This window comes from Panulirus ornatus, chromosome 46 (genome assembly GCF_036320965.1).
Source record: "Panulirus ornatus isolate Po-2019 chromosome 46, ASM3632096v1, whole genome shotgun sequence".
NCBI classification, from domain to species: domain Eukaryota; kingdom Metazoa; phylum Arthropoda; class Malacostraca; order Decapoda; family Palinuridae; genus Panulirus; species Panulirus ornatus.
This window is the reverse complement of record NC_092269.1, coordinates 13,554,555-13,570,212: the sequence shown is the minus strand read 5'-3', so window position 1 is coordinate 13,570,212 and position 15,658 is coordinate 13,554,555. Positions and strand designations below refer to the sequence as shown.

Genomic DNA, 15,658 nt, shown 5'->3' with positions numbered 1-15,658 from the left:
GATATATGTGTCGGAGGTGGAGGGAACGAGGAGAAGTGGGAGACCAAATTGGAGGTGGAAAGATGGAGTGAAAAAGATTTTGTGTGATCGGGGCCTGAACATGCTGGAGGATGAAAGGAGGGCAAGGAATAGAGTAAATTGGATCGATGTGGTATACCGGGGTTGACGTGCTGTCAGTGGATTGAATCAGGGCATGTGAAGCGTCTGGGGTAAACCATGGAAAGCTGTGTAGGTATATATATTTGCGTGTGTGGACGTGTATGTATATACATGTGTATGGGGGTAGGTTGGGCCATTTCTTTCGTCTGTTTCCTTGCGCTACCTCGCAAACGCGGGGAGACATCGACGAAGCAAAAAAAAAAAAAAAAAAAAAAAAATAAAAATATATATATATATATATATATATATATATATATATATATATATATATATATATATATATATATATATATATATATCAATTATTCATTCAACTGCCATATTATTCACCTTTGCATTCAAATCACCCATAACTATAACCCGGTCTTGTGCATCAAAACCACTAACACACTCATTCAGCTGCTCCCAAAACACTTGCCTCTCATGATCTTTCTTCTCATGCCCATGTGCATATGGTATACATGGTATACATGGGGTGTTCAGTGTTGTAAATGGAAATGGTGAAGAGCTTGTAGATTTATGTGCTGAAAAAGGACTGGTGATTGGGAATACCTGGTTTAAAAAGCTAGATATACATAAGTATATGTATGTAAGTAGGAGAGATGGCCAGAGAGCGTTACTGGATTACGTGTTAGTTGATAGGCGCGCGAAAGAGAGACTTTTAGATGTTAATGTGCTCAGAGGTGCAACTCGAGGGATGTCTGATCATTATCTTGTGGAGGCTAAGGTGAAGATTTGTGGGGGGTTTCAGAAAAGAAGAGTGAATGTTGGGGTGAAGAGGGTGGTGAGAGTAAGTGAGCTTGGGAAGGAGACTTGTGTGAGGAAGTACCGGGAGAGACTGAGTACAGAATGGAAAAACGTGAGAACAATGGAAGTAAGGGGAGAGGGGGAGGAATGGGGTGTATTTAGGGAATCAGTGATGGAGTGCGCAAAAGATGCTTGTGGCATGAGAAGCGTGGGAGGTGGGTTGATTAGAAAGGGTAGTGAATGGTGGGATGAAGAAGTAAGAGTATTAGTGAAAGAGAAGAGAGAGGCATTTGGACGATTTTTGCAGGGAAAAAATGCAATTGAGTGGGAGGTGTATAAAAGAAAGAGACAGGAGGTCAAGAGAAGGGTGCAAGAGGTGAAAAAGAGGGCAAATGAGAGTTGGGGTGAGAGAGTATCATTAAACTTTAGGGAGAATAAAAAGATGTGCTGGAAGGAGGTAAATAAAGTGCGTAAGACAAGGGAGCTTCAGTGAAGGGGGCTAATGGGGATGTGATAAGTAGTGGTGATGTGAGAAGGAGATGGAGTGAGTATTTTGAAGGTTTGCTGAATGAGTTTGATGATAGAGTGGCAGATATAGGGTATTTTGGTCGAGGTGGTGTGCAAAGTGAGAGGGTTAGGGGAAATGATTTGGTAAACAGAGAAGAGGTAGTAAAAGCTTTGCAGAAGATGTAAGCCGGCAAGGCAGCAGGTTTAGATGGTATTGCAGTGGAATTTATTAAAAAAGGGGGTGACTGTATTGTTGACTGGTTGGTAAGGCTATTTAATGTATGTATGATTCATGGTGAGGTGCCTGAGGATTGGCGGAATGCGTGCATAGTGCCATTGTACAAAGGCAAAGGGGATAAGAATGAGTGCTCAAATTACAGGGGTATAAGTTTGTTGAGTATTCCTGGGAAATTATATGGGAGGGTATTGATTGAGAGGGTGAAGGCATGTACAGAGCATCAGATTGGGGAAGAGCAGTGTGGTTTCAGAAGTGGTGGAGGATGTGTGGATCAGGTGTTTGCTTTGAAGAATCTATATGAGAAATACTTCGAAAAGCAAATGGATTTGTATGTAGCATTCATGGATCTGGAGAAGGCATATGATAGAGTTGATAGAGATGCTCTGTGGAAGGTATTAAGAATATGTGGTGTGGGAGGTAAGTTGTTAGAAGCAGTGAAAAGTTTTTATCGAGGATGTAAGGCATGTGTACGTGTAGGAAGAGAGGAAAGTGATTGGTTCTCAGTGAATGTAGGTTTGCGGCAGGGGTGTGTGATGTCTCCATGATTGTTTAATTTGTTTATGGATGGGGTTGTTAGGGAGGTGAATGCAAGAGTTTTGGAAAGAGGGGCAAGTATGCAGTCTGTTGTGGATGAGAGAGCTTGGGAAGTGAGTCAGTTGTTGTTCGCTGATGATACAGCGCTGGTGGCTGATTCATGTGAGAAACTGCAGAAGCTGGTGACTGAGTTTGGTAAAGTGTGTGAAAGAAGAAAGTTAAGAGTAAATGTGAATAAGGGCAAGGTTATTAGGTACAGTAGGGTTGAGGGTCAAGTCAATTGGGAGGTAAGTTTGAATGGAGAAAAACTGGAGGAAGTAAAGTGTTTTAGATATCTGGGAGTGGATCTGGCAGCGGATGGAACCATGGAAGCGGAAGTGAATCATAGGGTGGGGGAGGGGGCGAAAATTCTGGGAGCCTTAAAGAACGTTTGTAAGTCGAGAACATTATCTCGGAAAGCAAAAATGGGTATGTTTGAAGGAATAGTGGTTCCAACAATGTTGTATGGTTTCGAGGCGTGGGCTATGGATAGAGTTGTGCGCAGGAGAGTGGATGTGCTCGAAATGAGATGTTTGAGGACAATATGTGGTGTGAGGTGGTTTGATCGAGTAAGTAATGTAAGGGCAAGAGAGATATGTGGAAATAAAAAGAGTGTGGTTGAGAAAGCAGAAGAGGGTGTTTTGAAATGGTTTGGTCACATGGAGAGAATGAGTGAGGAAAGATTGACTAAGATTATATATGTGTCAGAGGTAGAGGGAACGAGGAGAAGTGGGAGACCAAATTGGAGGTGGAAGGATGGAGTGAAAAAGATTTTGTGTGATCGGGGCCTGAACATGCAGGAGGGTGAAAGGCGTGCAAGGAATAGAGTGAATTGGAACGATGTGGTATACCGGGGTCGACGTGCTATCAATGGATTGAACCAGGGCATGTGAAGCGTCTGGGGTAAACCATGGAAAGTTTTGTGGGGCCTGGATGTGGAAAGGGAGCGATGGTTTCGGTGCATTATTACATGACAGCTAAAGACTGAGTGTGAACGAATGGGGCCTTTGGTGTCTTTTCCTAGCGCTACCTCGCACACATGAGCGGGGAGGGGGTTGTTATTCCATGTGTGGCGAGTTGGCGATGGGAACAAATAAAGGCAGACAGTATGAGTTATGTACATGTGTATATATGTATATGTCTGTGTGTGTATATATATGTGTACATTGAGATGCATAGGTATGTATATTTGCGTGTGTGGAGGTGTATGTATACACATGTGTATGTGGGCGGGTTGGGCCATTCTTTCGTCTGTTTCCTTGCGCTACCTCGCTAACGCGGGAGACAGCGACAAAGCAAAATAAATAAAAAAAAAAAAAAATATATATATATATATATATATATATATATATATATATATATATATATATATATATATATATATATATATATATATATATATGTTTTGAAATGGGGTGAAACAATAGTTCCCACGCATTCCTCGCGTGTCGTAGAAGGCGACTAAAAGGGACGGGAGCGGGGGGCCAGAAATCCTCCCCTCCTTGTATTTTTCAACTTTCTAAAATGGGAAAGAGAAGGAGTCACGCGGGGAGTGCTCATCCTCCTCGAAGGCTCAGACTGGGGTGTCTAAATGTGTGTGGATGTAACCAAGATGTGAAAAAAGGAGAGATAGGTAGTATGTTTGTAGAAAGGAACCTGGATGTTTTGGCTCTGAGTGAAACGAAGCTCAAGGGGAAAGGGGAAGAGTGGTTTGGGAATGTCTTGGGAGTAAAGTCAGGGGTTAGTGAGAGGACAAGAGCAAGGGAAGGAGTAGCACTACTCCTGAAACAGGAGTTCTGGGAGTATGTGATAGAATGTAAGAAAGTAAATTCTCGATTAATATGGGTAAAACTGAAAGTTGATCGAGAGAGATGGGTGATTATTGGTGCATATGCACCTGGGCATGAGAAGAAAGATCATGAGAGGCAAGTGTTCTGGGAGCAGCTGAATGAGTGTGTTAGTGGTTTTGATGCACGAGACCGGGTTATAGAGATGGGTGATTTGAATGCAAAGGTGAGTAATGTGGCAGTTGAGGGAATAATTTGTATACATGGGGTGTTCAGTGTTGTAAATGGAAATGGTGAAGAGCTTGTAGATTTATGTGCTGAAAAAGGACTGGTGATTGGGAATACCTGGTTTAAAAAGCGAGATATACATAAGTATATGTATGTAAGTAGGAGAGATGGCCAGAGAGCGTTACTGGATTACGTGTTAGTTGATAGGCGCGCGAAAGAGAGACTTTTAGATGTTAATGTGCTGAGAGGTGCAACTCGAGGGATGTCTGATCATTATCTTGTGGAGGCTAAGGTGAAGATTTGTGGGGGTTTCAGAAAAGAAGAGTGAATGTTGGGGTGAAGAGGGTGGTGAGAGTAAGTGAGCTTGGGAAGGAGACTTGTGTGAGGAAGTACCGGGAGAGACTGAGTACAGAATGGAAAAACGTGAGAACAATGGAAGTAAGGGGAGAGGGGGAGGAATGGGGTGTATTTAGGGAATCAGTGATGGAGTGCGCAAAAGATGCTTGTGGCATGAGAAGCGTGGGAGGTGGGTTGATTAGAAAGGGTAGTGAATGGTGGGATGAAGAAGTAAGAGTATTAGTGAAAGAGAAGAGAGAGGCATTTGGACGATTTTTGCAGGGAAAAAATGCAATTGAGTGGGAGGTGTATAAAAGAAAGAGACAGGAGGTCAAGAGAAGGGTGCAAGAGGTGAAAAAGAGGGCAAATGAGAGTTGGGGTGAGAGAGTATCATTAAACTTTAGGGAGAATAAAAAGATGTGCTGGAAGGAGGTAAATAAAGTGCGTAAGACAAGGGAGCTTCAGTGAAGGGGGCTAATGGGGATGTGATAAGTAGTGGTGATGTGAGAAGGAGATGGAGTGAGTATTTTGAAGGTTTGCTGAATGAGTTTGATGATAGAGTGGCAGATATAGGGTATTTTGGTCGAGGTGGTGTGCAAAGTGAGAGGGTTAGGGAAAATGATTTGGTAAACAGAGAAGAGGTAGTAAAAGCTTTGCGGAAGATGTAAGCCGGCAAGGCAGCAGGTTTAGATGGTATTGCAGTGGAATTTATTAAAAAAGGGGGTGACTGTATTGTTGACTGGTTGGTAAGGTTATTTAATGTATGTATGATTCATGGTGAGGTGCCTGAGGATTGGCGGAATGCGTGCATAGTGCCATTGTACAAAGGCAAAGGGGATAAGAATGAGTGCTCAAATTACAGGGGTATAAGTTTGTTGAGTATTCCTGGGAAATTATATGGGAGGGTATTGATTGAGAGGGTGAAGGCATGTACAGAGCATCAGATTGGGGAAGAGCAGTGTGGTTTCAGAAGTGGTGGAGGATGTGTGGATCAGGTGTTTGCTTTGAAGAATCTATATGAGAAATACTTCGAAAAGCAAATGGATTTGTATGTAGCATTCATGGATCTGGAGAAGGCATATGATAGAGTTGATAGAGATGCTCTGTGGAAGGTATTAAGAATATGTGGTGTGGGAGGTAAGTTGTTAGAAGCAGTGAAAAGTTTTTATCGAGGATGTAAGGCATGTGTACGTGTAGGAAGAGAGGAAAGTGATTGGTTCTCAGTGAATGTAGGTTTGCGGCAGGGGTGTGTGATGTCTCCATGATTGTTTAATTTGTTTATGGATGGGGTTGTTGGGGAGGTGAATGCAAGAGTTTTGGAAAGAGGGGCAAGTATGCAGTCTGTTGTGGATGAGAGAGCTTGGGAAGTGAGTCACTTGTTGTTCGCTGATGATACAGCGCTGGTGGCTGATTCATGTGAGAAACTGCAGAAGCTGGTGACTGAGTTTGGTAAAGTGTGTGAAAGAAGAAAGTTAAGAGTAAATGTGAATAAGGGCAAGGTTATTAGGTACAGTAGGGTTGAGGGTCAAGTCAATTGGGAGGTAAGTTTGAATGGAGAAAAACTGGAGGAAGTAAAGTGTTTTAGATATCTGGGAGTGGATCTGGCAGCGGATGGAACCATGGAAGCGGAAGTGAATCATAGGGTGGGGGAGGGGGCGAAAATTCTGGGAGCCTTGAAGAACGTTTGTAAGTCGAGAACATTATCTCGGAAAGCAAAAATGGGTATGTTTGAAGGAATAGTGGTTCCAACAATGTTGTATGGTTTCGAGGCGTGGGCTATGGATAGAGTTGTGCGCAGGAGAGTGGATGTGCTCGAAATGAGATGTTTGAGGACAATATGTGGTGTGAGGTGGTTTGATCGAGTAAGTAATGTAAGGGCAAGAGAGATATGTGGAAATAAAAAGAGTGTGGTTGAGAAAGCAGAAGAGGGTGTTTTGAAATGGTTTGGTCACATGGAGAGAATGAGTGAGGAAAGATTGACTAAGATTATATGTGTCAGAGGTAGAGGGAACGAGGAGAAGTGGGAGACCAAATTGGAGGTGGAAGGATGGAGTGAAAAAGATTTTGAGTGATCGGGGCCTGAACATGCAGGAGGGTGAAAGGCGTGCAAGGAATAGAGTGAATTGGAACGATGTGGTATACCGGGGTCGACGTGCTATCAATGGATTGAACCAGGGCATGTGAAGCGTCTGGGGTAAACCATGGAAAGTTTTGTGGGGCCTGGATGTGGAAAGGGAGCGATGGTTTCGGTGCATTATTACATGACAGCTAAAGACTGAGTGTGAACGAATGGGGCCTTTGGTGTCTTTTCCTAGCGCTACCTCGCACACATGAGCGGGGAGGGGGTTGTTATTCCATGTGTGGCGAGTTGGCGATGGGAACAAATAAAGGCAGACAGTATGAGTTATGTACATGTGTATATATGTATATGTCTGTGTGTGTATATATATGTGTACATTGAGATGCATAGGTATGTATATTTGCGTGTGTGGAGGTGTATGTATACACATGTGTATGTGGGCGGGTTGGGCCATTCTTTCGTCTGTTTCCTTGCGCTACCTCGCTAACGCGGGAGACAGCGACAAAGCAAAATAAATAAAAAAAAAAAAAATATATATATATATATATATATATATATATATATATATATATATATATATATATATATATATATATATATATATATATATATGTTTTGAAATGGGGTGAAACAATAGTTCCCACGCATTCCTCGCGTGTCGTAGAAGGCGACTAAAAGGGACGGGAGCGGGGGGCCAGAAATCCTCCCCTCCTTGTATTTTTCAACTTTCTAAAATGGGAAAGAGAAGGAGTCACGCGGGGAGTGCTCATCCTCCTCGAAGGCTCAGACTGGGGTGTCTAAATGTGTGTGGATGTAACCAAGATGTGAAAAAAGGAGAGATAGGTAGTATGTTTGTAGAAAGGAACCTGGATGTTTTGGCTCTGAGTGAAACGAAGCTCAAGGGGAAAGGGGAAGAGTGGTTTGGGAATGTCTTGGGAGTAAAGTCAGGGGTTAGTGAGAGGACAAGAGCAAGGGAAGGAGTAGCACTACTCCTGAAACAGGAGTTCTGGGAGTATGTGATAGAATGTAAGAAAGTAAATTCTCGATTAATATGGGTAAAACTGAAAGTTGATCGAGAGAGATGGGTGATTATTGGTGCATATGCACCTGGGCATGAGAAGAAAGATCATGAGAGGCAAGTGTTCTGGGAGCAGCTGAATGAGTGTGTTAGTGGTTTTGATGCACGAGACCGGGTTATAGAGATGGGTGATTTGAATGCAAAGGTGAGTAATGTGGCAGTTGAGGGAATAATTTGTATACATGGGGTGTTCAGCGTTGTAAATGGAAATGGTGAAGAGCTTGTAGATTTATGTGCTGAAAAAGGACTGGTGATTGGGAATACCTGGTTTAAAAAGCGAGATATACATAAGTATACGTATGTAAGTAGCAGAGATGGCCAGAGAGCGTTATTGGATTACGTGTTAATTGACAGGCGCGCGAAAGAGAGACTTTTGGATGTTAATGTACTGAGAGGTGCAACTGGAGGGATGTCTGATCATTATCTTGTGGAGGCTAAGGTGAAGATTTGTATGGGTTTTCAGAAAAGAAGAGTGAATGTTGGGGTGAAGAGGGTGGTGAGAGTAAGTGAGCTTGGGAAGGAGACTTGTGTGAGGAAGTACCAGGAGAGACTGAGTACAGAATGGAAAAAGGTGAGAACAAAGGAGGTAAGGGGAGTGGGGGAGGAATGGGATGTATTTAGGGAAGCAGTGATGGCTTGCGCAAAAGATGCTTGTAGCATGAGAAGCGTGGGAGGTGGGTTGATTAGAAAGGGTAGTGAGTGGTGGTATGACGAAGTAAGATTATTAGTAAAAGAGGAGAGAGAGGCATTTAGACGATTTTTGCAAGAAAAAAATGCAAATGAGTGGGAGATGTATAAAAGAAAGAGGCAGGAGGTCAAGAGAAAGGTGCAAGAGGTGAAAAAGAGGGCAAATGAGAGCTGGGGTGAGACAGTATCATTAAATTTTAGGGAGAATAAAAAGATGTTCTGGAAGGAGGTAAATAAAGTGCGTAAGACAAGGGAACAAATGGGAACTTCTGTGAAGGGGGCTAGTTGGGAGGTGATAACAAGTAGTGATAATGTGAGAAGGAGATGGAGTGAGTATTTTGAAGGTTTGTTGAATGTGTTTGATGATAGAGTGGCAGATATAGGGTGTTTTGGTCGAGGTGGTATGCAAAGTGAGAGGGTTAGGGAGGATGACTTGGTAAACAGAGCAGAGGTAGTAAAAGCATTGTGGAAGATGAAAGCCGGTAAGACAGCGGGTTTGGATGGCATTGCAGTGGAATTTATCAAAAAAGGGGAAGACTGTATTATTGACTGGTTGGTAAGGTTATTTAATGTATATCTGATTCATGGTGAGGTGCCTGAGGACTGGCGGAATGCTTACATAGTACCATTGTACAAAGGCAAAGGGGACAAAGGTGAGTACTCAAATTACAGAGGTATAAGTTTGTTGAGTATTCCTGGGAAATTATATGGAAGGGTACTGATTGAGAGGGTGAAGGCATGTACAAAGCATCAGATTGGGGAAGAGCAGTGTGGTTTCAGAAGTGGTAGAGGATGTGTGGATCAGGTGTTTGCTTTGAAGAATGTATGTGAAAAATACTTAGAAAAGCAAATGGATTTGTATGTAGCATTTATGGATCTGGAGAAGGGATATGATAGAGTTGATAGAGATGCTCTGTGGATGGTATTAAGAATATATGGTGTGGGAGGCAAGTTGTTAGAAGTAGTGAAAAGTTTTTATCGAGGATGTAAGGCATGTGTACGTGCAGGAAGAGAGGAAAGTGATTGGTTCTCAGTGAATGTAGGTGTGCGGCAGGGATGTGTGATGTCTCCATGGTTGTTTAATTTGCTTATGGATGGGGTTGTTAGGGAGGTGAATACAAGGGCTTTGGAAAGAGGGGCAAGTATGCAGTCTGTGTGGATGAGAGAGCTTGGGAAGTGAGTCAGTTGTTGTTCGCTGATGATATAGCGCTGGTGGCTGATTCATGTGAGAAACTGCAGAAGCTAGTGACTGAGTTTGGTAAAGTGTGTGAAAGAAGAAAGTTGAGAGTAAATGTGAATAAGAGCACGGTTATTAGGTACAGTTGGGTTGAGAGCCAAGTCAGTTGGGAGGTAAGTTTGAATGGAGAAAAACTGGAGGAAGTGAAATGTTCTAGATATCTGGGAGTGGATTTGGCAGCGAATGGAACCATGGAAGCGGAAGTGAATCATAGGGAGGGGGAGGGGGCGAAAATTCTGGGAGCCTTGAAGAATGTGTGGAAGTCGAGAACATTATCTCGGAAAGCAAAAATGGGTATGTTTGAAGGAATAGTGGTTCCAGCAATGTTCTATGGTTGCGAGGCGTGGGCTATGGATAGAGTTGTGTGCAGGAGGGTGGATGTTCTTGAAATGAGATGTTTGAGGACAATATGTGGTGTGAGGTGGTTTGATCGAGTAAGTAATGTAAGGGTAAGAGAGATGTGTGGTAATAAAAAGAGTGTGGTTGAGAGACCAGAAGAGGGTGTTTTGAAATGGTTTGGTCACATGGAGAGAATGAGTGAGGAAAGATTGACCAAGAGGATATATGTGTCGGAGTTGGAGGGAACGAAGAGAAGTGGGAGACCAAATTGGAGGTCGAAAGATGGAGTGAAAAAGATTTTGAGTGATCGGGGCCTGAACATGCAGGAGGGTGAAAGGCGTGCAAGGTATAGAGTGAATTGGAACGATGTAGTATACCGGGGTCGACGTGCTGTCCATGGATTGAACCAGGGCATGTGGAGAGTCTGGGGTAAACCATGGAAAGTTCTGTGGGGCCTGGATGTGGAAAGGGAGCTGTGGTTTCGGTGCATTATTACATGACAGCTAGAGACTGAGTGTGAACGAATGGGGCCTTTGTTGTCTTCCTAGCGCTACCTCGCGCACATGAGGGGGTAGGGGGTTGTTATTTCATGTTTGGCAGGGTGGCGATGGGAATGAATAAAGGCAGACAGTATGAATTATGTACATGTGTACATATGTATGTGTCTGTATGCGTATAAGTATATATACGTTGAGATGTATAGGTATGTATATTTGCGTGTGTGGACGTGTATGTATATACATGTGTATGTGGGTGGGTTCGGCTATTCTTTCGTCTGTTTCCTTGCGCTTCCTCGGTAACGGCGGGAGACAGCGACAAAGCAAGATAAATATAAATAAATATATATATATATATATATACCATACAAACCTCCAACAGCCAGGATCGAACCCGGGACCCCTGTGCAACAGGCGGGAGCGCTACCGCTAGGGTATGATCGCTCCTAATAGGGAAGTGACTATTCGAATACTATGTACTCGAAAATCCTTCGTCTCACGTTGGTGAGCAACGGGGTCTACACCGGAAACTCACCAACGTGAGACGAAGATTATATATATATATATATATATATATATATATATATATATATATATATATATATATATATATACGTAAGTATAACATGCAGTTGATATACAAGAGGAGACGTAGCTAGGACGCCATTTGGTAAACAAATAACTACCCAAATGGGGGTCGGTTGTGTTCAAGTCTGGTAACATGATTATCATAAAATCTATCATGTGGACAAGAAAGGGAATCGTTTATGAATTTTATTGACAATAAAGCACTCCAATTTGTATAAAACTTCATTGGTATTGTTACAATTCTTTGTGTATCTAATGATAGAAGATTCAATGATATGTCTCGTGGTACAGGAGTTAGAGTTAATTTTTAACATGATTAAACAAGGCATTTGATTTTTGTCCTCTTCTTATACTATATTTATTTTGCTTAAGTCTAACGGAAAGATCCTTACCAGTCTGCCCAAATAAAACTTATCAAAATTTTGACTTAGTACTCTAAAGAAACATTCTGCAGAACTTTCTAGTGAGTTTCTGATTAAGATATTCTTTATAGTATTGTTGTTGCTGAAGGCAACACTTACATTAAAGAATCTAAGCAACTTGGGAAGTAAAGTTATTACTAAAAGGGAGAACTAAAAGGTAGTTGGTGTCAAGGGGAGGTTTGGGTTTAACTCTGTAAAATAATTTCTTTGCCAATCTAAGGGATTTATCAATGAAAGATCTAGGATACTTTAACTTGGATCCAATAGAATAGATTTTCTCTAACTCATCATCACTACACTTTGGATTGCATATACGTAATGCCCTAAGGAATATAGAATGGAATGAGAATAATTTAACTCTGTCTTGTTGAGCTGAGTAGTAATGGATATATGAACATATATTGGTAGGTTTTCAGTATATGCTAAACTTAAACGTTTCCATCTCTTGCAGAAAAATTTATGATGGGCTAACATCTTACAGTGTTTCACTATGGCCTAGGACCTTGTAACAAGGTTGGCTATAGGCTAACACCTTACAACAAATTTGACATTGGGCGAACACTTTGCAACAAAATCAACTTTGGGATAATCCCTTGCACCTATTTCACTCTGAGCTAGCATCTTGTAACAAAGTAAACTATAGGATAACATATTTCATCAAGTTTGATTATGTTTAAACACCTTACGAAAAAAAAGTGACTATGGAATAATAGCTTACATCTAGGGTGTTGTGAGCTAGGAATTTATAACAAAACTCTGGCCTCATACCGTGTCACTAAGAAAGTTACTCTGCCCTGTAACAAAGAAAGGTATGGCCTGATATCTTGTAATAGTGAGGGATAGTGGCTAACACCTAGTAAGAATGTAGGCTATGGGTTAACACCTTGGAAAGAGGAGGCCTATGGGTTAGTGCCTCGCAATAAGGAAGGGTATAGTCTTAAACACTATAATGATAGGCTTTACTTTGCGATTATGTCCTTCCTACTTCTTTCATCCTCAGCTTATACAATATTGTCATTAATCTTTTCAACATTTTTACAGCTGAATACTCTCAGACCAACTTTCTTGATTTGAAGACTATTCTTTGAAATGGCTTAGTAAGTGTTCCTAGAGATATGTATTTGTACTGTTTGGTATAGGAAAGTTTGTGCACGTGAAGATTAATTCGTAGACATTTTACTGTCTTCAGAATCACTTTACTGTAAAAACGTGAAGGTTTACGTCTCTGGTTCTTCAATATAGAATAAGTTTGCCAGCCGACGTCACATTCCCTGGTGAAGCCCAGCTGTTCGAGAATCTTGATGGCGGCGCCGTTATGGTGGTCTGCGTAACCTGAGACTCTGTCATCATCCTGCAGCACACGAGCAGCCAGGGCCGCGGTTACCGCCCGACCCAGCCCCCGACACCGATATTCCTTTAGCGTGTAGGTATTACAGATGATGTTGTTATGGGAGAGGGCTGTCCAAGCCACAGGCATCTCATTGATTCTGGACCAGCCTGCCTCGTCTCCACAGTTATTCAACGTCTTTTCCAATGCGTTATCATCGGTGACAGTTTCCTCCAGTGTGTTTCTTTGTATCTTCTTACCCTTGACTGTTCTCGCTGGCGTGTCTTCCAGCGTCTGGCTTACACTGACAGTCTTTTTAGTGTTTTCTTTTAGCGTCTCATGTCCAATGGTCGTGGCTCCAGCCACATATGCGTTGTACACACCCACACTGGGGAGGACACGCAACATATTCTTATATGACTCCAACGTCTCATCCTCGTTGTACTGCCAGTGTTTGTACAAATGGTCCATGTGATGCTCCTCTATGGGTCCCAACCGGAACTCTTTGGGTAATCTGTAAAATGGAACAACATGTCAACATCTTTTATTTCCCTGACGTACTTTACAATATCTGGCACTGGTTACTAAATCACCAATAGTGTTATGTACATTGGCATAATATTCGCTAACGACGGTGCTGTAAAAGTCTTGTATATACTCCCATCGACGTCCTATGAAGAAAAATCTTAGGAAGTCTTATTGTTTTAGAATATTTCTGCAAAGCTAACTAACAGAAAATAAAGCTCATTATGTATGGTCTTCTCTAAGGGGGATCTGTCTCCACTTCCTAACTTGGTCTGATGATTTTGGTATAAAGAAATGTCACCATGACGATTAAAATCCAACACTGTATGACGAAAGTAGCGATTGGCACGCGAAGTTTTGGATATCTGAAGAGATACAAAAGTACACAAAGAAATTCAAAAAGTAGCATACCAATGGGTTCTTACGAGACTTTATCTTAGTGGAAGAGATTAGAAACTCAGAGGTTATTGCAGGAAAAAGACAAAATCACAAGTACTCCGAAATGAAAAAATTCCTGTAAAACTTAGACGTAATGAAAGAAGCTCAAATAAAGTTAATTGTGAATTTTAAGCGAAGCATTTCTCAAGTCTATTCCAAACGTATCTATGGGGCTTCTTTTAGCCATTCTACTGGTAAGCGATTCTATATGCTAACACTCCAAATAAACCAGCTTTCGCCTTACTGAAGTAAAACTCTTGCCCACAGGTTTGTACTATGAGCGACACAAGACAAATCTATGTCTGAATAGCTGCTTAGATCGACATCATAAGAGCCTTTAGCAGAATTTGTTTCTGAGTTTGGTCGTCATCTTGCTTGTCTGCAACTGTACTTCCTCTAACCCGTCTATGTCTTTTCTCAGTAAGAGTGACCTGTAAAGATTGAGGATTATATCATCGGACTTAACTTTGAAATCTCTTTCAACGAATTCAAAAAATTTGTTCGATTTCTGATTGCTTTTATGCACAATTTCCTTGGCTATAATTCATAAAAAATCATTACTCTAACTTTCTTCCTCATTTATCTTTTGTTGCTCATCATTATTCATTATGTAGCTTGCCGTCTCGTTATTACTCCTCATATGTAAAACCTTGCACTTCTCGAAATTAAGAAATATTCCCAACCTGTGAGCTTAGTCCATTTACTTTTTCTATGTCAGTTTGAATCTGGGGACGTTCAATTTCTATTGTACCTTTATTTTCCGGCTCATTGTCAGCTACAAATATTAATATTCTACATGGCAGGACTATCTATAGCCCATGCCTTCCAACCATATATCATTGTTGGAACACTATTCCTTCAAACATACCGATTTTTGCTCTCCGATATATCGTTCTCGCCTTCCACACATTCTTCAACGCTCCCATAACATTCGACCCTCCCCCATCCTGAGACTCTCTTCAGCTTCCATGGTTTCATCCGGTGCTACGACCACTCCCAGATATCTAAAACACTTCACTTCCTCCAGTTTTTCTCCATTCAAACTTACCTCCCAGTTAACCTGCCCCTTAACCGTACTGAGCCTAATAACCTTGCCTTTATTCACATTTACTCTCAACTTTCTCCTTTCAACCACTTTACCAAACTCAGTCACCAACCTCTGCAGGCCCCGATCACTCAAGATCTTTTTCACTCCATCTTTCCACCTCCAATTTGGTCTCCCACTTCTCCTCGTTCCCTCCACCTCTGACATATATCCTCTCTCAGTCTTTCCTCACTCACTCTGTCCATGTGACAAAACCAGTTCAAAACGCCCTCTTCTGCTATCTCAACCACACTCTTTTTATTACCAGACATCTCTCTTACCCTTTCATTACTTACTCGATCAAACCACCTTACACCACATATTGTCCTCAAACATCTCATTTCCAGCACATCCACACTCCTCCACACAACTCTGTCTATAGCCCACGCCTCGCAACCATATAACATTGTTGGAACCACTATTCCTTCAAACATACCCATTTTTGCTTCCAAGATAACGTTCTCGACTTCCATACATTTTTCAAAGCTCCCAGAACTTTCGCCCCTTCCCCACCCTATGATTCACTTCCGCTTCCATGGTTCCATCCGCTGCCAAATCCACTTTCAGATATCTAAAACACTTCACTTCCTCCGGTCTTTCTCCATTCAAACTTACTTCCCAATTGACTAATCCCTCAACCCTACTGTATCTAATAACCTTGTTCTTATTCACATTTACTCTCAGCTTTCTTCTTTCACACACTTTACCAAACTTAGTCACCAGCTTCTGCAGTTTCTCACCCAAATCAACCACCAGCGGTGTATCATCATCGAACAACAAC

The 15,658-nt window shown here is 41.9% G+C and overlaps 1 protein-coding gene across 2 annotated transcripts in view; it reads right to left on the bottom strand.

Annotated features, from left to right (window-relative positions):
- Window positions 1-11,952: 11,952 nt before the first annotated feature.
- The window catches only part of LOC139763142 (uncharacterized), a 70,829-nt gene continuing 67,123 nt past the window's right edge, over window positions 11,953-15,658 (bottom strand). For both annotated transcript variants that reach the window (XM_071688845.1, XM_071688846.1), the window contains one exon: window positions 11,953-13,344. In XM_071688845.1, the coding sequence (XP_071544946.1) occupies window positions 12,555-13,344 (790 nt within the window). In that variant the 3' untranslated portion in view covers window positions 11,953-12,554. The remainder of the gene's footprint in view (window positions 13,345-15,658) is intronic.